The 22,052-nt window shown below is 41.9% G+C and overlaps 1 protein-coding gene across 1 annotated transcript in view; it reads right to left on the bottom strand.

Annotated features, from left to right (window-relative positions):
* LOC144823881 (mucin-2-like) overlaps nt 1-22,052 on the bottom strand; it is a 1,553,567-nt gene that overhangs the window by 619,409 nt on the left and 912,106 nt on the right. Inside the window, exons 21-23 of the mRNA XM_078682769.1 lie at nt 3,865-4,003; nt 3,649-3,750; nt 2,046-2,222 (exon numbers count right to left, since the gene is read on the bottom strand). Of these exons, the coding sequence (XP_078538895.1) occupies nt 2,046-2,222; nt 3,649-3,750; nt 3,865-4,003 (418 nt within the window). The remainder of the gene's footprint in view (nt 1-2,045; nt 2,223-3,648; nt 3,751-3,864; nt 4,004-22,052) is intronic.

The following is a 22,052-nucleotide window of genomic DNA, read 5'->3' as shown; positions in this document are numbered from 1 at the left end:
CTCCTTACCCATGCCACCGGTCACGTAGGGCCGCCCTGCCATCGTTCGTCTTCCAGAACCGCACTCCCCTTTTCTCTCCAGCCCCGGCCGGGTGGCAGATCCCCCTCTAGGCCTCCGTCGATCTCCGCTGACGTCCGTAGACCCCCACAGCAGCAGACACCGGGGGTTCGAGGGGGGGGGGAAGGTTCGCCTCACTGCCGGCTGGGTTCCAATGCAGGTCTCGTGGACGTGGAGGGTCCAAGGGGGTGCAGACTTCGGGGCCCGGGCGGAGCCGCTTTCAGATCGAAGGGGCCGGCCCGGTCGCCATCTTGTCTCAGGTCCGCTGCTCCAGCCAGAGATCCCTTCTTGGCGCCGATTTCAGCTTTTCTCCCGCAGGATTTCAGGCGGGTCTGGCAGCAAAGGTGTCGGAGCCTCTCAGACTCCAAATTGGTAGGTTTTTCGAAGTATGTGGCACAATTAAAACGACGGATTACAGCAGGGCACCGGGAGCCTAGTGGAAACACGTCTTACTCCACCTTGTCGCTGCCAACGCCCCCGTATTTTTATACTCTTATGCTGGGATTCATATATGTCCAGCTATTTTTGAATGTGTAACACAACATGACTAACGTTCATTTGGTTGTTGTCCTGAGTTATTGTGTAGCCATTATTTAGTTACTCTGTACATTAACCTGATATATACAATCTTGCTCCCCTTTACACTTTTGTGCTGCTAAAAAGAACCATCAAAGGATTGACATTGGAGTACTGAACAATTGGGTCCTGGATATTTCAAGTGTTTTATGCACCTTTTTACATGAGGTAACCCATAGATGGATATTTAATTGGACTGGTGCTCATGGTCTGCATTGGGTTTCTAAAGGACAGTTGTAATAATGTATGATGTCAGTGGCGAGATATGCGTTAATTAGACTTGTAATAGAAAGTATACGTTTTGAGGGGGTTATGAAGGAGCCCAGCATGGAGTTCAAATCTTATGCAGAGACTGGCAAGAGCTTCAACAGTAGAAACATATCTTTCATAATCACCAATAATGTTTTGTCATGGCAACCATATTTAAGGTGAGAGTGGAAGAAGGTAATTGCCACACAAATTTACATTAAATATCATCAGGGACTTCTGCAGCACCTACAATGCACTTGGGTAGCGTATCTGGCTTTTCTGGTCTTACTTTAGGAATCCATCACCAAAGTTTAGAGGGGGGCCCACTGTCTTAGTTTCAGCACAGTATATTGTATCTCAAAAGATTCCTTTCACATTTGGGGCCTCGTTACGATGTCTGTCCGAAAGAATTCCCGACCAGCTCACTTTCGGCGAGTCTGACCGACCGATTACGATGTTTCTGAACACCGTTCGGTTGGACACTCATTGAGCCTGTGTTCCATCCGACAACATAGGTTCCCATTGAAAAAAGTGGTGGTTGCTGAAAACCTTGCACCCTGTGGTGCCTGCCACACTGTGCATGGTTGTAAAGAGGGGTCCAATTGGTACCCCCCAGGCCCTAACCGGAGGCCTCTTGGAGAAGAGAGGCCTGCGAAGGGCACCCAAATTCAGTATCTGACAGCCATTCAGTGTCGGACAGACCGATTCGGAAAGGCTGTCCAAATCTGACATCATAATATGTCGGACAAAAATGCGGTCCGGAGATTTGTACGATTCGGCTTTGACCAACTCAAAGTCTCTGAATGTCGGTCAGAACCAAGTCGGCAAGATCGAACAGTTACCTTCTATCGTAATCGGTCGGTCAGAAATGTTTCCAAGTCGGTCGGAACGTGGGTTCCGAGACAAGTTAGGAAAATTCGAATTCGGAGCCTTTCAGAACAACATCATAATGAGGCCCTAAATGTAAGAAAAGGGTTACTCTTTCTAATTGTTTGTTATGGATGAATAATTATTCATAGTGTACCGTGAAAATACCACTGTAGCTTTGGTTCTTTTGGATGGCCATTGCTGCTTTACTGGCTGCCTTGATGAAACCAATGAAGTGTGAAGCAACATAATAGGGTTCGATAATTTGATCATATAATATGGCTCAAATCACTCACCTTGTAATTACTGGTCATCTTGATGGTGATTCTGGTTTTCTTGTCCCAAATAAGAATTAATCCAGTGCCAACATCAATCACCAGAAAGATGCCATGCTCTCGTACCTTGTATGGCACCTCCTCAATTTTACACACAGTTTCTTTGTAGTGGTTTCCACTTAAAATCAGGAGGCAGCTCTGACAAAGGAATGACAGGCAAATCAACAGGCTGACTTGTTACACGTATTGAGCAACAGAATTAATATTCAGCTTTTCTGCTGCTCTTGCAAAACGATGGGGTGTTACTTTATAATAATAATAATAATGACAACAATAATAATAATCTTTCTTTTGAAAGACCAATAATTAAGTCTGTGCCACTTGTCAAGGTGAATATGGACAGTATGGTTTTTATTAGTTATGGCTTATACAAATGTGACAAAACAGTGTAGCCCCTTTGAGCAGGTACGATAGTTCAAATATATATACTAATTAAAGTAATGTGAATTCTTACAAACGACCCAAGATTGGTGGACTACTCTGCAGAAGTCTTTCCCAAGAACATTCGTTTTTTTGAACATACTTTAAGGGGGAAAGTAAATCATTCTCACCCTTTCCACTGAGGTTGTAAGCATGGCTATAATTATGCAAAAGTGTATTTAGTAACCCTACAATATAACAATACAATAGAACAATAAAAGGTACAATATTTAAAGACATTTTAGTTTCTAAAACTGTTCATTTAGTGAATATAAATACTTATACTTCGAAAACATGGTTTGAAGTGATCTACTACATTCAATTACAATGATGCTCTCTTTGGCTAACATCTTCCCCTGTTCTTTTTCAGAAATGTCAGTGAAATATGGCTTTTTGTGATTACATTGTTATTCAATATGTGCGTTTAAAAGCCACATATCATTTACAAGACATTTTAAAGCAGAATCAGTAAACACATTTTTACAAACGTTTCACTAAAACTTAAAGTAATCAGTGTTTATAAATGTCCTCGAGAGATCCTATTGAAATAAACACATATTTGCAGATGCAATATGCTTGTCTGATGTCAATCATGACAACAGAAATCTTAATTTTTGCCAAAAACTATTTTTATTCATTAAGAAAACTTGGAGATTCTGACATATTGTGAAGTAGTTCGTATAAGTAGTTCGTATATCCTTAAGCTGTTTAATATATTCTGTATTGATAGGGTTTGCACATTTGTGAACACTTCTCTTGAAACAAAAATATATCTACCATATAAAACCAAGAAATGTATATTGGTGCAAGCCACTACACTGCTATCATCAGCCTGTTAATCTGAATAGGAACCTGGGCTCTCGAATATGCAAATTATTTCACTATAGTCCCTAATGTAGGGATCTATTATCTCTAGGTTTTCCCAGACCCGGGTTTACCATGGATTTAGACAGTCTGTGAGTTTGCATAATCTGTCCAATGTCAACATGGATCCCAGAATTATCCAAAGACATCCATTAGTACAACCATCACTAGCCTTTCGTAGTGAACAATAAAAAGTACTGTCCTAGAAAAAAGTTTTGTGTCCTCATTGGAGCTTCACTTCAACACACACTTTATTTAAACACACAGCAAAGATACTCACCCCCACATATACTTTAATTGATTTAGAGCAGGTGGTGCCAAGAGTGCTACAGGGAACGTTTTCAGTAAGCACTCGAAAGGTACCAATGGAGTCACAAAAGTCCTGTCAAAATCAATGACATAGGATGTTACTGGACAAGCACTCAGCACTGGCTGTTCTGTATACTGATATGTGCACCCATTCAAATAACAAAAATATAACTACATTTCTGGTTACCTGAGCCAATATGTATTCACAGTTACCATTAAAAAAATAGCGCCGGTTGTCAAAAGTGATGTAGTGCCCTTCTCCGTACAGGACACATGTTCCTATTACTTCTTTTTGTGTGCAGATCCACTTTCCTCTGTTGCATGTGCTGTGGGTGGAGAGCATAATTTTTTCAAAGATTAGTTCATCATGCACCTGTTTGCTTATAGGCATTTAAAAGTAGTTCTTACTATCTTAAGTTCAAAGCGAAATTTATTGAAAGAGAATAAAGGTGTCAACATACAATGCATAAGTTCGAGCACGGATCGTCATATTACAAAGAAGACCTAACAGAAATACATGCATTGGAGTAATATACAATAAAAGTAAAACCAAGAAAGGTGAAGAAGTGATACAAGTAATTGCAAAGTAAAACAAAAACAGTGGAATGGTCAGAGGAATCATGGTGATTTGAGAACTTCCTGTTGAGATGGTGTTTGTAAAAGAGAGCGTTTGGCACTTACATCAATATACAGCATAACAGGTGACCATAACTTCAAACGTTTTACTGTCATAGATACAGGGTAAACAAAAGAAGTATCCAGTCTGTGGTTGTGGCAGACAGCATACCACCAAGCCTTGTAAGAAATTTTTGTAAAGTCTTTCCAATTTATAGTAATTTGCTGGAAGGCGACCAAACCTAAGGCCTCCACTCTTTATACCCATTTGCGTTGCCTTCAGGACACCAGACAAAAATCTAAAATAGAGAGTGCATGGGAACAGGATTTAAAGTCAACCTGGCCAATATCATTTTGGGGGAAAATTTGGACCATGTTACGACAATCTTCCAGAGCTACCAATACAAAGTAAACACTGTTTTTTATTTAAAATAAACTTTTGTATTGCCCAAGCACTTTAAGTAAACGGTATTCCTTGGTAAAGGATAATTGATGGACCTGCTGGTCTCTGAATATTGATCTATTTCATATGGTGTTTTCCTGTTCATTGGTTCACAGTTTTAGGAAACTTATCTGGTCTCAAGTTAACTCAATTTTTGGCACTAACTATCCTTTTTCATTTACTCATGTTTTCTTAGGTAGCCTCTCCCCTATTTGGATTGATCACCCACCCAATGTCAAAACTATTGATCGAATTTTGCTGTGCTAGAAAAATCACCAACATGAGATGGAAATGACAAGATAGTTGTGTTTTTTTGATGATGTTTCAGCACATGTCTTAGGCCTAGATTGTCATAGCTGTTACAGAATCCATCTCATCAGCCAAAAATGTTGTGCTGCACCACGTGACAGGGAGAGAGCAGGAAGCGCTATATTCACAAGGATATGGTTCGCTCCCTAGCCCTGGGGTTGATTACAGCTGCAGAGAGCTACACACACACACATTAGCGCCATGCCGATAGGGTGTGTACATGAGCCTAGCATAGGTTTTGACCAAGAAGGGTATCTATTCTTTCTGTACAAAATACTATGTTTAGACAAGTGAAAAAGCGTTTACGACTTTGTATGTGTGCTGCACACTGCAGCACACATGCAAAGTCGCAAAAGAACAGAGAAATGAAATATTTCTCTGTCTGACGCCGGCCATTCAGCTGCATTAATTTTTGGTTCTAAACCCTTTCTAATGATGTTTGAGACTAGGGTTTAGCATCAAAAAGCATAGGTGGTAGCACAGGTATGCTCATGTTACACCTCCTTGATGCAAAGAAATGCAATGAAGCGTTTCATGCTGCTTTATGTTACTTTTCAGTACAAACCAATGCAAATACCAATTAGGATTGGTTTGTGAATCCCAAAAAAGGTTTAGCGGTACAAAAATAAAACTAACGCAATGCCAAACCTCTTAGAATCTGGACCCAAATCTATAAGTGTAATATAAACATTTTAGCATATTACAATGTGCATTTGTAGAGAATTCTATGCTTGTATTTGTTGGATTCCTTAAATAAACAATGTTTTTTCAGAATGCATTGCTCTTAGTTGCTTTTACTAAAAAAAAAAATTATCTAGAATTGATTCTCTTGATTATTGCAGTTAAAATATATTTAGTTTAAAGAGTGGATTATATACTTAGTTGAGCTGCTCCAATCCGTGGAGAACAGATGACACCGAATAATAAAAACTAGCAGACAGACTATAATTCTGGCAACACAGTAGAACTGGCAGTTCAGCCCCTAGTAGTCCCTGCTTACTAAGGTTAATATAAGGGTGGAAATTCCCACATATGTCAAACTATGTCTTATCTAGGTGTAAACCTCAGGTTAAATGCAATTCACTAACATCAGCATGAAATATGTGCCTGGTAGTGTTTGTGAGAAAGTGGATGATATTTGAAGTGGACAGAAGTCTACCACAATTAATTAAGTTACTAGCTTGTTAGGCTCAGACACAGGTTTCAATGAGTCAGACTTGTGCTCAGCCCCTGATAGCTATGGCACAGAGCAGACATGCTTAATTTAAAGAAAATGTGAAAAGGATTTAGAAGAACAAAAACAGGTTTTAAAAAGTCAAAAACATAACACAACAACAGCAAAGGAATAAAACCCCAATATGGAGACCTGGAAATACAATATTTTAAAGAATTAAATGAATGTAACATTAAAAAGTGCAAAGCACTAATAAAAGTGAATGGTCAATGTAGTTCAGGACCTCATTTGAGAATGACAATGAGGGAGCACAAATAGGATACATCATGGTGATTGTCCCTGCTGCGGCTTGCAAGTAGGGAAGCTCAAAAAGGTTTCTAAGGACCTTGTCATTTAGCTGCAGAAAAATCCTTGTCTGCATTGGACAAACCTGAAATTCAATTTGAAGCCATGGAACTGCTGGTCGAATATGTTTCAGCTCTGGAGCAAAAGTTTGTAAAAAGGCCCCAAATTTCTTTTGGTGCTTAAACAGCCACAGGCCTACACTTCCAAGCCCCTGAGTACACCAAGAGGAGCACTTAGAGTCTTTCATCATCTGACGCAGAAGGCAACAAAAGGAGCAGTCCAGGTCCAGTTACCATTGGTCAGCTGTGATTCTTCACAAGATTATCTTCTTCAGCTTTGCTATTTTTCAACAGCAAACCAGGGATGAAGCCTTCTGGTCCTCAAATACCTTTCTGTTTCTGGATTGCAAGTAAAAGGGGACCCTACCTCCTCGTGTTCTTTTCACAGGTCACTGCTTCACACTGTTATACAGAAGTATGACACAGCATGTCAGGCAAACAACGGCAAGACAACAGTGAGGAATATTCAAGCTGCACAACCGCATTTATCAATGCAGACAATTAGTCCAGTGCCTATTATTTCAATAATGGAAAGATTCCCACCGGATGGGAGTACATTCTGTTCTGCACAAAAAAGAAATCAGGAGGTCCTTCCTGAACTGCAACAGTGTAGGTACTTGCAGGAGGTGTAAGGGGAGGTTGTTCCAGGCCTTCACTTTAAGGTAGGAGAAGGACTTTCCTCCTGTTGTGGTCTTTTAGATGCATAAGATGGTGGCCAGAGAGAGGTCAGCTGATCGGAGGTGTCTGTTGGGTGCATGGAAGTAGAGGTGGTTGTTCAGGTATGCTGGTCCGATGTTGTGGAGGGCCTTCGATGCTTAAGTGAGGAGCTTAAGGGTTATTTGCCTTTTAATGGGGAGCCACTGGAAAACGGGGAGGTGTTGGGTGATATGGTTGTGAAGGGGGATCTCTAGGATAATTTTGGCTGTGGCGTTCTTCACAGTCTGGAGTTTGCAAAGTAGTTACTTGTTAATTCCGCATAGAGAGCATTGCCGTATTCCAGTCTGCTACTGATGAGGGCGTGCATGACCATTTTTTTGGTTTCAATTGGTATCTGAATGTTTTTCGGAGCATGCGGAGGGTGTTGGAATAGGTCGAGTTCATCTTGAGCGATGAGTTTAGTATGATGCCAAGGTTTCATTGTCCATCGGGATAGGGTGTTTTACAAGGGCAGGGGGCCACCAAGTGTCGACCCACATGGAGTGGGTGGAGACAAGGATGAGGACTCTGAGTTGAGTTTCAGGCAGCTCTTCTTCATCCAGGTGGCGACTGCTTTCATCCCTTCTTGGAAGTTGTGCTTGGTGATGTTGGGTTGTTTGGTGAGGGATAGGAGGAGTTGGGTATTGTCAGTGCAGGAGGTGATGTTGAGCCTGTGGTTTCTGACAATTGTTGGGAGGGGAGCATGTAGATATTGAAGAGAGAAGGGCTGAGGATCTCCGGAGCATCCCACATCTGGTCTCTGTTGGGTCCGAAAGGTGGGGCAGAAGTCTGACTCGCTAAGTTCTGCCTGCAGAATTCACACAATATGGCTACCATCTAGGAATTTAAACAATGAATGAGGGGGTGTGCACACCGCATTTTACGTTATCATCATCATTTTGCAGACTGTATCAATTGCGTGCAAACCGGGTTACGCATTGCCCAAATGCAACATAAATTATTATGAACATATGGGGAGCGTGAAAATCGCGCTCCACACCCAGATGCACTGCAGTTCGTGGATACTAGATCCAACTCGTTGTAATCCATTTGTCCATTTATTTCCAGTTTTAACCAAGTTTATCATTTTTTCTCCTTCTCTTTAGCTGTAATCCACATATTTGACATATTGCGTTTTGGGAAACTTAGCATATCCACTCGTGCCCATCCAGGCCTCTTCGTACATACGGACCCAACGCAAAAAGTAGTTCAAAGCAGTTTTTCTTTATTCATGACCCAATGCATTTCGGGCATATTCAAATGCCCTTCGTCAGGGGTAACTGTGAATCAATAGTTGTAAACATTCCATTAGTAATCGCTTTTTACAAACTGTGCATCTTGCGCATTTTCCACACACACACTGCATGAATTAATTACACTATTACATTTTCTTTCTTTTACAAGTCGTTTCCAATAAATAAATACAAGCCAACAATACAAACGAAATTCTCCAAAAAACCTAACACCCGTGCATATTTCATCCCTAAATTATATAAAACTCTGCTTAGGAGAACGATAGTCCTTTGTCCGACTCACTCGCGTTTACCGGCTTCCCACTTATGTTGCCTCCCTCGTTTAATCTAGTGTCACAACAATTACCAAAGATTTATACTAAAGCAGCATTTTAATTTCAAGTGGTCTTCACATACCAAATTCTATCAAATAAACAACTTTGTTCAGTCACCACGCGTACCTGCTTTTAAAAGCTTTGTTTAATCATCACGCATACCTGCTTAAACGTTTCCTCTCTCCATAGCCCCGAGCTCGTCGGAGACTGCTGATATATTAACTGCGCTGTTCCCGCGTTCTCCACCCAATTTTAAAACACATTGTACTCCACCCCCTCACACGTGTTAGCTAGCAAAACTACCATTCCCACATTGTGAATCCCCAAAGAACTGCTTTACCCATAATGCAATTCCGATGCAGATATATGAATATACAAACGATACGTGAATAAAACAGTTTGCTTAAGCTTATAATTTATACAGCCATGATTCGAGTGTGTGTCTCATTCTCGCGTTGCCTCCTTAGTCACTTATAACTTTGAACTCGCTGTAAGAAATATGCAGATTCTTTCAGACATCGAAACAGTATTTCAAACCACATTTTTCATGGCTGTATAAATTATAAGCTTAAGCAAACTGTTTTATTCACGTATCGTTTGTATATTCATATATCTGCATCGGAATTGCATTATGGGTAAAGCAGTTCTTTGGGGATTCACAATGTGGGAATGGTAGTTTTGCTAGCTAACACGTGTGAGGGGGTGGAGTACAATGTGTTTTAAAATTGGGTGGAGAACGCGGGAACAGCGCAGTTAATATATCAGCAGTCTCCGACGAGCTCGGGGCTATGGAGAGAGGAAACGTTTAAGCAGGTATGCGTGATGATTAAACAAAGCTTTTAAAAGCAGGTACGCGTGGTGACTGAACAAAGTTGTTTATTTGATAGAATTTGGTATGTGAAGACCACTTGAAATTAAAATGCTGCTTTAGTATAAATCTTTGGTAATTGTTGTGACACTAGATTAAACGAGGGAGGCAACATAAGTGGGAAGCCGGTAAACGCGAGTGAGTCGGACAAAGGACTATCGTTCTCCTAAGCAGAGTTTTATATAATTTAGGGATGAAATATGCACGGGTGTTAGGTTTTTTGGAGAATTTCGTTTGTATTGTTGGCTTGTATTTATTTATTGGAAACGACTTGTAAAAGAAAGTAAATGTAATAGTGTAATTAATTCATGCAGTGTGTGTGTGGAAAATGCGCAAGATGCACAGTTTGTAAAAAGCGATTACTAATGGAATGTTTACAACTATTGATTCACAGTTACCCCTGACGAAGGGCATTTGAATATGCCCGAAATGCATTGGGTCATGAATAAAGAAAAACTGCTTTGAACTACTTTTTGCGTTGGGTCCGTATGTACGAAGAGGCCTGGATGGGCACGAGTGGATATGCTAAGTTTCCCAAAACGCAATATGTCAAATATGTGGATTACAGCTAAAGAGAAGGAGAAAAAATGATAAACTTGGTTAAAACTGGAAATAAATGGACAAATGGATTACAACGAGTTGGATCTAGTATCCACGAACTGCAGTGCATCTGGGTGTGGAGCGCGATTTTCACGCTCCCCATATGTTCATAATAATTTATGTTGCATTTGGGCAATGCGTAACCCGGTTTGCACGCAATTGATACAGTCTGCAAAATGATGATGATAACGTAAAATGCGGTGTGCACACCCCCTCATTCATTGTTTAAATTCATTGCCCCCTGTGGTGTTGCACCCGATGAAAAATGTGGTTTGAAATACTGTTTCGATGTCTGAAAGAATCTGCATATTTCTTACAGCGAGTTCAAAGTTATAAGTGACTAAGGAGGCAACGCGAGAATGAGACACACACTCGAATCATGGCTGTATAAATTATAAGCTTAAGCAAACTGTTTTATTCACGTATCGTTTGTATATTCATATATCTGCATCGGAATTGCATTATGGGTAAAGCAGTTCTTTGGGGATTCACAATGTGGGAATGGTAGTTTTGCTAGCTAACACGTGTGAGGGGGTGGAGTACAATGTGTTTTAAAATTGGGTGGAGAACGCGGGAACAGCGCAGTTAATATATCAGCAGTCTCCGACGAGCTCGGGGCTATGGAGAGAGGAAACGTTTAAGCAGGTATGCGTGATGATTAAACAAAGCTTTTAAAAGCAGGTACGCGTGGTGACTGAACAAAGTTGTTTATTTGATAGAATTTGGTATGTGAAGACCACTTGAAATTAAAATGCTGCTTTAGTATAAATCTTTGGTAATTGTTGTGACACTAGATTAAACGAGGGAGGCAACATAAGTGGGAAGCCGGTAAACGCGAGTGAGTCGGACAAAGGACTATCGTTCTCCTAAGCAGAGTTTTATATAATTTAGGGATGAAATATGCACGGGTGTTAGGTTTTTTGGAGAATTTCGTTTGTATTGTTGGCTTGTATTTATTTATTGGAAACGACTTGTAAAAGAAAGTAAATGTAATAGTGTAATTAATTCATGCAGTGTGTGTGTGGAAAATGCGCAAGATGCACAGTTTGTAAAAAGCGATTACTAATGGAATGTTTACAACTATTGATTCACAGTTACCCCTGACGAAGGGCATTTGAATATGCCCGAAATGCATTGGGTCATGAATAAAGAAAAACTGCTTTGAACTACTTTTTGCGTTGGGTCCGTATGTACGAAGAGGCCTGGATGGGCACGAGTGGATATGCTAAGTTTCCCAAAACGCAATATGTCAAATATGTGGATTACAGCTAAAGAGAAGGAGAAAAAATGATAAACTTGGTTAAAACTGGAAATAAATGGACAAATGGATTACAACGAGTTGGATCTAGTATCCACGAACTGCAGTGCATCTGGGTGTGGAGCGCGATTTTCACGCTCCCCATATGTTCATAATACCATCTAGGAATGGCTCCTCTGGCAGAAGATTGTGCCAGTGGAGGCACCGTGTTTGCTGAGATGTATACAACAACACATTGAACACCATTGATTGCTCTTTTGACTGATGTGCTCAAACAGATTCAAAATTAATACACCATTAGAATTCTCTGTTCAGAGTACCAGACATTTGGCTGTGACAATCTCTTGGCTGAAAAAGCTTTCTCCAACTTTGTTTTAGAATCAGGAAAAAATGTCTGTTCCAAGAAGTGGGTTATTGCACAAGCTCCAAATGATATCACAATCATGTTGGCTGGGATAAGGATTCACCTTATCATACAATGCCCATAAGGTCTGGCTTCCAAGTGTAACCTCGGTATCCCATTAATTTCTTTTTTAAAGCAGTTAAAGAAATAAAAAGAAATATAAACACAACTTGGATTTGAAGGTGTCTATGACCATTGTAACTCATCAATGAATAATCCTTTGTTTCCAGTAGCAAAACCAGATCACTCATACAGATTAGTCTTGCAGTACAGAATGCACATAGCGCGGCACTAATGAATAACATAGTGAGCAAAAAATATTAAACCACATTACACATATCAAATGGCTTTTTCTGTCAAAACATAGCACCTGAAAGCATGTGTTTGACAACATTTACCTCCCTAGGGTCCCTAAAACAATAATGGTATTTGGCCCAAAGGTACAAGAACAGTCCAGGTTTGTTCTCAGCCGGTGTAAAAGAGCTGTTACAAAGATTGGACAATGAAGCTTTGTCCTATGTTACTGATAATGCCTTAGATGCCCATCTGGTCAGAGTAGTTTGCACAGTCCTATGACTTCCTACGGTTGGTTACAAATTCAATTTTAAAAAATCAAAAATTGCCTATCTCAGTGTCCTATTCTTGGGATGCAGGTTGTAAAATGAAAGCAAAAGCTTAGTGCCGCCTTTTTTTAATAGAAGTGTGTGCTTTTACAACCACCAACCTCAATAAAAAGGCGACAATCATTTTTAGGATTTATAAATGTTGGGAGAACATGCATACCAGATTATGCACAATCAGTAAAAACATTTTATGAGCTGATCTGGCACATCTATACTCCAATGCTGAAATGTGTTTGGCATCTACAGAAAAGATTCTGACGGAAGTTCAGACTGCTGTGGTTGAAGAAAGATTGTTGGCTCAGGGAAAACGCATAATTGTTGTGAGTCTGTCACAAAGGCTAGTGTTCCTAATGTGAAAGTCTCACATCCAAGATGGATACAGTGGGCCAATTCCCTAACAGAAACAGATGTAGATTCCAGATTTGACTCTACACTACAAACACAAGCTTCCCTACATTATGAACAAGAATACCCTCTGCCCAGTAAAATAATGCCTCTAGATCAATTCGACTTTATAGTTTCGACTGATGGTTCTGTCCAACCTGCTATGGGTGTGAAACATCAATACTCCGCTGCTTGCACAATGGTGAAGGGTAAAATGATGGACGGAGAATTTCAACCTCTAATAACATATACACAATCATTAGATGATTGCACTGCACAGCTGACTGAACTGAAAGCTCTTATTCTGTCACTAACAGATATGGATCCAGAGTTCCCAACACTCATTATGTGTGATTCATATTACTGTATCCAGACTGAGCCACCAACATGTTGGATTCACTGCTGCAGGGAATACAATTGCTGATAAAGCTGCAAAGGCAGTAGTGCAAACTGCTGTCATCACTGCATTGATTAGTTCCAGCACGAGAATAGATTGAGGCATAATGGTAGCTGTCACAGCTTCACGCAGTGGCGCTCCACTATCCAAGTCATATTCAGCAAAATTCTCCAACCTAATGAGTGAGCAGAATATTCCATTTGCTCCTCTTCCAGGAATGGGAGATAGAGTAATACCAAAGTTGGACTGCAGACCAGAAGTGATTTTAGTGGCACATGAGGGGCTGACTTCTGCCCATGCAGGGGTGGGGGCTACAGTTTTACTGCTAGAGCAAAATACTGGTGGCCAAGTCTATATGAACAAACTAAAGACTACGTCCTTAAAGGTGAAATTTGGCAGCAAATTAAAATTTCCACCATAGCGCATCTACCACATACACCTCTCTTAATTTCCAACAAGCCTCTTGCCTGTATTTATTTGGACCACTGGAGCCACTATCCTGTTTTTATATACATACTGCTGGCAGTGGATTCCTGCCCTTGATTCCTGTGGGTATGGCTATAGCGATCAGCTGACGCTCGAACTGTTCTTAAAGAGTTGCAGGTCTTCATCAGGACATATGCAGTAGTTGCATTCCGTTCAAACTTAGGGTCCACGTTTACCTATAAGGCTTACAGGGATACAATGGAAACAGTGGATGTAAATGTGCAGTATTCCTCCTCATTTTATCCAGTGGGAAATTCCTTTGTGGAGAGGAAGAATCGTGACTTTAAGCGGTCTTTAACGGCCAGAGTATTGGATTAAAGTCATATTGGGGTGCATCACCTATTTAAGGTTCAGAGAGCTTTAAATAATCAGCCTAGAAGATCCTTGGGTGGTCGTACTCCCCATAAAGTCCTATTTGGGATCCTGATGTGTGTACCTATCCTAGACAATCCTGCCCCAGTGGTGGTAGAAAGACTTTGTGATACTAGTGAACGTTTGGCTGGCTTACAGGAACTGAATGACTTCTGAGAGTACAACAGAAATTAATCGAAAAAACTTTGAGCCACTGGGGAAATCTGGCTGCAACCAGCAATTCCTGCTTGGATTACAAAAGATCGGGGACATAGTCTAGGAAAAGATTGCAGCCAAAATAGAATTTTTTTACTATGCTCCTCTATTGGAGTACAAGTTAAATAACACCGCTTGATGTCCCAGTTTTTACACAGACTGTCACCGGCTACTTTGTAAAAATTGATGACTGTTATTCAAATTCATCAGAACCACTACCGCATGGAACTCGTGCAATCATAATTTGGCCCTAATCAATATTAAGGGTGGGCGGAGAGCTCCGCTCAGCCCGCGGAGTGGCAGTTTTGCAACTCCGTACTCCGCGAAGTAGGCGGAGTAGACAAAACTCTGCATACTCCGTGGTGGTGCGGAGTTGACCAGCCCCTGCTCCTCCCACCCGCCTTATCAAAAACTATTTTACAAGCATAAAAAACAAGATAGAAAGTAGTAAAACACCTTAACTGAGCTGCGGCATCCAGGGCTGCCCTCTTCCTCCATCTTGACTTCTTGATGACTTCTTGATGACAACTGAGCATGAGCAGGTGCTCGCGCATGCGCATTTCTCATGAGAGATGCGCAGTTGTCATCAAGAAGTGGCAGGTGGGAGGCGGGTTGGAGGCGGGTGGCGCGTAGCAGAGCTACGCTGAGTGTGCAGAGTTTGTTTTAAACTCTGTGGCGCTCCGCGTGGCCCCACTACACTCACTACGCCCAGGGTAAATCATTATACTTTCCACTGTGGAATTATGTTTGGATTTCTCTGGCATTGTTTTTCTTTAAATGTTGATTGGCTTTGTAACTGTATTCTCCTTAATTTTAATGGACACTATCGCCCAGAAGGCTCTGAAGCTGAACCTTTAGTTGAGGTATTAAAGCCTCACTCATAAACACAAAGGGCCCGATTACGAGGACCACCAGATTTGTGGTGGCACAGCAATGGTGAATCAAGCCACCGATCCACTGGCCGTCCGACTGCCCCATTACAAGTTGGGGAGTCGGACCTCTGTAGGACTGCTGACTCCACCAGGGAATCGATGTTCCCTAGAGGTGGCGTGGTGGTTAGAGGCTGCATTATGCTTGGTGGACCACCGTGGTCCTTCAAGGAAAGCTCTCCCCTACTTCTGCACTAAGAACGTTGATAAGCTGGTTATTGCAGTGGACAGTCCGGGCTAGGTGCCGGTAGCATTTCACCTGTCTTGCCAGGTAGCTGGTAAAAGGTATCACCCATCGGGTCATCGGTCCGGTCCAGAAGGGGAGTAAACCTATTAGTGCGTTGAAGAGCAGGTTCGGGCTGGGTTGTGGGACAGCATGGAAGAACAGAGGATGGAGGGATGGACCCTCACAGTGTGAAGTGCTGCCCCCTGATCGTTTGAGGGTAGGCCCTTGAGTAACACTCTCCTGAACATATTGAGGATAACTGGAGGGCCAGTAGGGCTAGTGGAGTTGGTATGAAATTGACTGGCAGCAGTGCATGGCGTGGTGGCTGGCTCTGCATCTAAAATGCCTGCACATACACTTAGTGGGCTATTAATGCGGTCTTTTACGCAGTTGCTACCCAGATTCCTAGATGATTTTTTTTACTTTTTTCGCCCCTCCCAGCTGGCCCACCTCCTCTCCCCTCCAACACTTTCCTCTTCCTCTTCCCCATCCCAAATCTCAGTACTCAGAAGCACCAGCTGGGGCAGAGGAATTGGGAGACCAGGGCCTACCCACAGATGTTAAGCAGGTAGCTATACCAGAGAAGCTAAATCACTTGGGCTGGAAAGAGATTACGTACCACCTCTGGGCTTTGACCCACCCTATAAGTCGGAACAGCAGAGCCAAACAAATGATCGCTTAGGTAGTTACAGGATATTAGAAGAAGGACTTGCAACCAATTGACTGGTGGCCCGAGGGAGAGATTTTCACAAAATAACAGATGTTCGAATGCCAAGTGGTGGGTTGAGAAGTGTCCAGAGAAGTAATTTAGCTGTGAAAGTCAGAATGTGGGCTAGGCATACAAAAAGAACACTGGAAGAGAACAGTACCTCGTGACATGGCACCCAGTTCACATAGAAGCCATCTAGGAACCAGGCCCAAGGGGGTGCGCCCTACCCTGCATGTTCCTGGCAGAGACCTCTGGGGTTTGGAGTCCCCCTCTTCACCTGGAGTAGATTTTGCTGTAGATTTCGGTGTCCCGTGCAGCGGGGAGACGTTGGCGCTTATAAGCGCGTTAGGCAGCCGCTCCTCAGGGCAACAGCAAACACCTCTGGGGTTTGGAGTCCCCCATTTCACGAATGGTAGAATTCGCGGTAGATTACATCGATCTCCAAATTGCAACGTCTTCTGCTGAGACTCAATCGCTACTACGCACCAACCTTATTATTATTATTATTATTATTGGGTTTTGTAGAGCGCGTAGTAACCCGTAAGCATCCCAGCGCTGCAACCAAGACAGTCAAGAGAGTGGTGAGCCAGAGAGGAAGGGGGAATCAAGGGAAGAGGTGCGTTTTCAGAAGTTTCCTGAAACGGAGGTAATCTGATTCCATCCTTAGTTTACGGGGGAGGGAGTTCCATAGGCTGGTCGTGTTCACTGAGAATCGCCGCCCGTCTGTGAACTGTGATGAGGCGTTCGTGATCCGAACGGAGGGATCTTGTGGCCTTGTAGGGCGTGATGTAATTTTTGAGAACGGGGGGGCCTTTATCCTGTAAGAGTTTATGAGCCAGGCAGAGAGCCTTGAACTTGACTCTTTCTCTTACTGGGAGCCAGTGAAGGAGCTTCAATGCTGGTTTTGCCGAGGATCTGGCCGGGGTGTTGGTGAGAAGCCGGGCCGCGGCGTTTTGAATTGTTTGTAATTTGTTGAAGGTGGCCTCCCACAACAATTTGGAGAACTTGTGCACCGTATATTTAGTGCATTAAACAGTGTGGGAGTAGGACACTTTTTAAAGCGATTCGGACTGTGTTAGTCAGTTTTAAAATATCTTTGGAGAAATTCCATCCTTAATACACTCCGTTGTGTCCATCGTGTTCAGACGTTTGCCGCTCATCATTTTCGCATTGCAGGCATTTTGTTCCATTTTTGCTGCTCTGCAATTGATGTACCACCTCTTGGCACTGCCACATGTGCTGCTGCATGGGGATAGAATGATACAGTATTTTAGAACACCGAGTTCCAGAAACTAAAGGTGAATTGGCCACTGTCTTCTTGACATTTATGGTCACATTTTGTACTGTCTATGTTCTGCTGCATACTTTGCACCATCAAGTGCTCAATGAATGTATGCCTGGTAAAAACAAATGGTCCTATCTCTGGACGTAGAGATGCTGATGCGTCCGTTAAGAAACCACCTGTACGGATGTCTTGGGAGACAGCCTTGGTTACAGAATGCATATTATGAGCCACCCACAGATGCGGAACGTGGCTCCTCGTCATCATCGGGCACGAACTGGCTGCCACACCTTCAGCAGCTGATGTGTGAGTTGAACATGACTATTCTTGTCTCTGAGGTGCCAGCGTAAAACATAGTCTACAGATGATGGGAACATTAGTGTTCCTACTGACTCGCAGAACTTTTGAACATCATAAAGTTTGACAGGTTTTTTTTGGCATGTTTTTAAATATGTTTTATTTATTTATGCAGAGACGTATTGCATATTTTTATTATCTTTTACCTATTAACATTCTTTAGGCTTTTATTCTTAAAGTGATGCATATAGTTTTAGGCAGCCATTTTTTGATGTGTATATTTTATTGGTTTTAGGGATGCATTCTTTATGTTTAGTCAATATATTTTGTCACCTTACAGACAAGGAGTGGGTGTCATGTTGTTGCGTAGGCCTTGGGCACAAACACTTCCATCTGACATATTTACACTGACATCTTTTAAAACAGTGACCTTTGTAACAATTTTTGCTTGCACCTCAGCGCACTCAGAAAATACTTGCTTACATGTCCATTTCCTCGTAGGCATAGTATTGTCTCTTGGAACACTCTGTACAAGGTCCCCGGTACTCTGTGCAAACTGTGGTAAAGATTTTTGTCTGTTCGGCAACAGCACTGGTGGGTAGAATCAACAAGATATGGCATTGTATATTTTGCTCAAGCAGAGGAACATTTGGACAAGATTGTTGTGAACACTCCATGCCTGACTTCTGGCCCAGCTGGATATCATCCCAAACCTGAGAAGGACGGCGGCCTGCTCTACACCTAACCCAACTTTCTGATAATATACACACAGGTATGCGGGGAGTTAGACAACTCTGGAGGATCTGGCTGATTAGCTCACCTATACTTATTAGGATAGGTAAAACTAAGTAAGGGTACAATTATAAGTCATTCATATGATCTAAGTCTTTTGTATAATGGCTGAATTATTCATCCTGTCTACCATTCTTGTCATGCTGGTGACAACGTTTTACTTCATATTATTAATCATTGCAGAGCATATATTAGAAACAAGATCCCAGTTTACTCGAGAAATATTTGAAATCCCACTTGTGTATTTCTTGTGTACCTCTTGGGCATGCCTGAGTTATAAATGAAAAGGTAAGACTTGTTTCCATGATTTCCACGGTGTAATTAGGCTTGTCATGTTCTGAGTCTGCAGATACCATTTGGCACCTTGTAAGGTTTAGAGGTCCTCACTGTGAGCAAGCCAGGGGACCAGGTCAACATATTCTGATGGTTTGTGTAGACTCAACCTCACATAGTTTTGACATTATGTTGCCCAAATGCAAGTCTCATCGAGAAAGTAGAAACCCTATAACACAATATTCCAACTGCAATATTCCCAATGTGCCAAAGATTGAAGCTAGCAAATGAAATGAAACACGATTTGGATAAATCGAGCCTTCTATGTTTAAATGGTCATTTTAAAAGTGATATACCTGCAAGACTGACCTATATTATTGGCAAACAAAGATGCTTAATAGATCACATATTTCTCCAACGTAGGTGCGTTCTGGTAATTGAAATATTTCAAATTATGAATACAAATGATAGAGAGCATTCTCCAATAACAGCTACCTTAAGCCAATACATGTTTTATAGAGAAACAATTTTGCCTGTAGATCTTTACTTTCCCAAACACCCAACAACACGTATAACTGATGATCATTTAATATTATTAGCCCAAATACAGAAAAGGGTGGATTTAATGACCCCAGATGGTTTGACAGCGCATGTTCTCTTGCACAGAGAAAGTTAAGAGCCTCACTAAGACTGAATCCAAGGGACAAACAAAGGGTGATGCAATGCAGCCTCAATTATAAACAGACGTTAAAACGACGGAAGAGGGTCCTCCAAATTCAAACTTGGGAGGACTTGAGAGGAGCTGCTGAGGAGGGCTGAGGATCAACAGATTATTACTGATGTCCAGTATGGATTTAGGGCTAATAGATGCACAACAGAACAATGTATACATGTATACCTCCTGGTGGCTAAATATACCATTGCTAATAATGAAACGGTCCATTTAGCATTTATGGACCTTAGCGCAGCATTTGACTGCGTCAACAGGGAGAAGCTGTGGGCCAAACTGAGTAATCTAGGGGCAGACCAGTATCTTATAAAAATTTTAAAAGCTTTGCACTGGAACACTTCGGCCAATGAAAGGTACAATCTAGAGGGGGGATGCACTGAGTCCTTTACTTGCACTAGTGTTGTGCGACAGGGGTGTATCTTGGCACCATTTTTGTTTTCACTGTACATAAACGACCTAGAACACGCCCTTCTAAGCCTAAATGTGGACTCACCAAGAGTAGGCCGAAGAGCAATCCCTGTTTTTCCCTATGCTGATCACGCGGTATTGCTGGCACAGACTCCACGGGGCCTTCAGATTTTAATAGATGGCTTTGTGGGTTTTATGAATAAATTAGACCTTTCGGCTAATTTAACCAATTTATATGAATTAGAGAAGGTGCAGTCCTTCTCGTATTTGGGCATTTTAATTGATGGGCAACTAAATTTTAAAGCATTACTTGAAGAGCGCTGTAATAAACTAGTGTCCAGCACAGGGGCAATTATGAATTTTGGCCGTCGACTGGGACGTTGGTCCCCGGAGCAAATGATGGCTCTTTATAACTTTGTTTGCTGCTCCAAAGTGTCATACGGTGCGGAACTCTGGGGGATTGTTAACTCTGATGATCTGCAGGTGGAAGAGAATAAATATATGAGGAGGCTACTCAAGGTCCCGCAGGGTGTCCCCACATATATTGTGCACGAAGAATTGGGGGGGGCTTTATAGAGGATAGGCGTCAGGTCAGACCCCTGTTAGCATGGCTAAAGATTTGGGAGAATCCGGAGGCAACACTGACCAGGCAAATAATTACGGATTGCCTTGGTAGGGATAGGGGTATGGACATCCCTTGGCTGAAATATCTCAAGGCTGTTCTGGGTAAAATAGGCTCCAAATATCTCTTCCCAAACCCGACCGGTAGGGTAGGCCGGGATAAGGATAGTGTGAGGAAGAGGTTTATTACTTACCTCTAGAGAAGAGAGGGAATGGGGCAAACAGTCGGTCAGAGCTTATGGCCTAGTGAGATCTAATGAAGGAATGGAACCGTACTTAGCCCTTACCTACAACGCTCATGATAGGTTTTTAATAACACGTTTTAGGCTCAACTTTTTACATTATTTATTAGCCGATCCGGCAGGTTTTACAGTTGAGCCAAAGGCTCCCTGCGGCTGCGATCAACGATCTCCGCAGGATACCCTTCATTTTGTATTATTGTGCCCCTTCTATTCATTGCCCAGATGCCTTTACTTAATTAATCTGCTGAAGAAACTCAAATTTAGGCATGCTAAGGCCGCCCTTTTATACCTACAAATGGGCCAAGATCCCCTGACCCTGCTCTCTATCACGAGCTTGCTAAGATTAGCACTCAAACTTAGAGGAACAAGAGGACTGGCCGGAGGGAGCGGGGATTAGATGGGGGAATAATGAATTGATATGAATGTCCCGGAACCTTTCTCTTTATGTTTTCTTTCTCTCCTTTTTTCTCTCCTCCTTTCATGCTGTATAGCTAAATAATACATGTATTTTTAGTACTTTAAACTGTACTTTTATGGTGTTTAGTACAATACCGTATAAAGACTGTGAATTGAATTGAATTGATAATAATTTCTAGTGAATTAGGTTTGGCTAGGATATAAGATAATTTTAATTTAGGCACTAACCATTCCAAGATTATGAGATTAAAATATATTAAAAAATAACTATTGATGACGGAATGTTGAACAATGTCAAACAGCCACCCCTAGTATAGGGATCTGGGCCCAAATCCTTATTTTTTCTGCTCACCATGCCCTTCCAATTTGGACCCAGGCATCTGCAAATCAGTCTTGACTCTGGTCCCCATGGGAAACAGTTCAGCCCAAACTGCCAGGCCAGGTTCTCCTTTGACTGGAAACAAGCATCCTGGAACAGTTTGACTGGGGTGAGTGGTTGAAAAGTTTCAGCACGCCATCCATCATCTTGTTGTGTTTGCTTCAAATATATTCTCCAATAGAATTATTTAAAAGTGAAATGACGCAAATAGGGGTGGATCATTCATGGGAAAGAGATTTAAGGTATCTGGCATCAAAGATCTTAACCACATACTTAA

The sequence above is a fragment of the Lissotriton helveticus genome, chromosome 3_1, assembly GCF_964261635.1.
Source record: "Lissotriton helveticus chromosome 3_1, aLisHel1.1, whole genome shotgun sequence".
NCBI lineage: Eukaryota > Metazoa > Chordata > Amphibia > Caudata > Salamandridae > Lissotriton > Lissotriton helveticus.
This window is presented reverse-complemented; position numbering and strand designations above follow the sequence as displayed.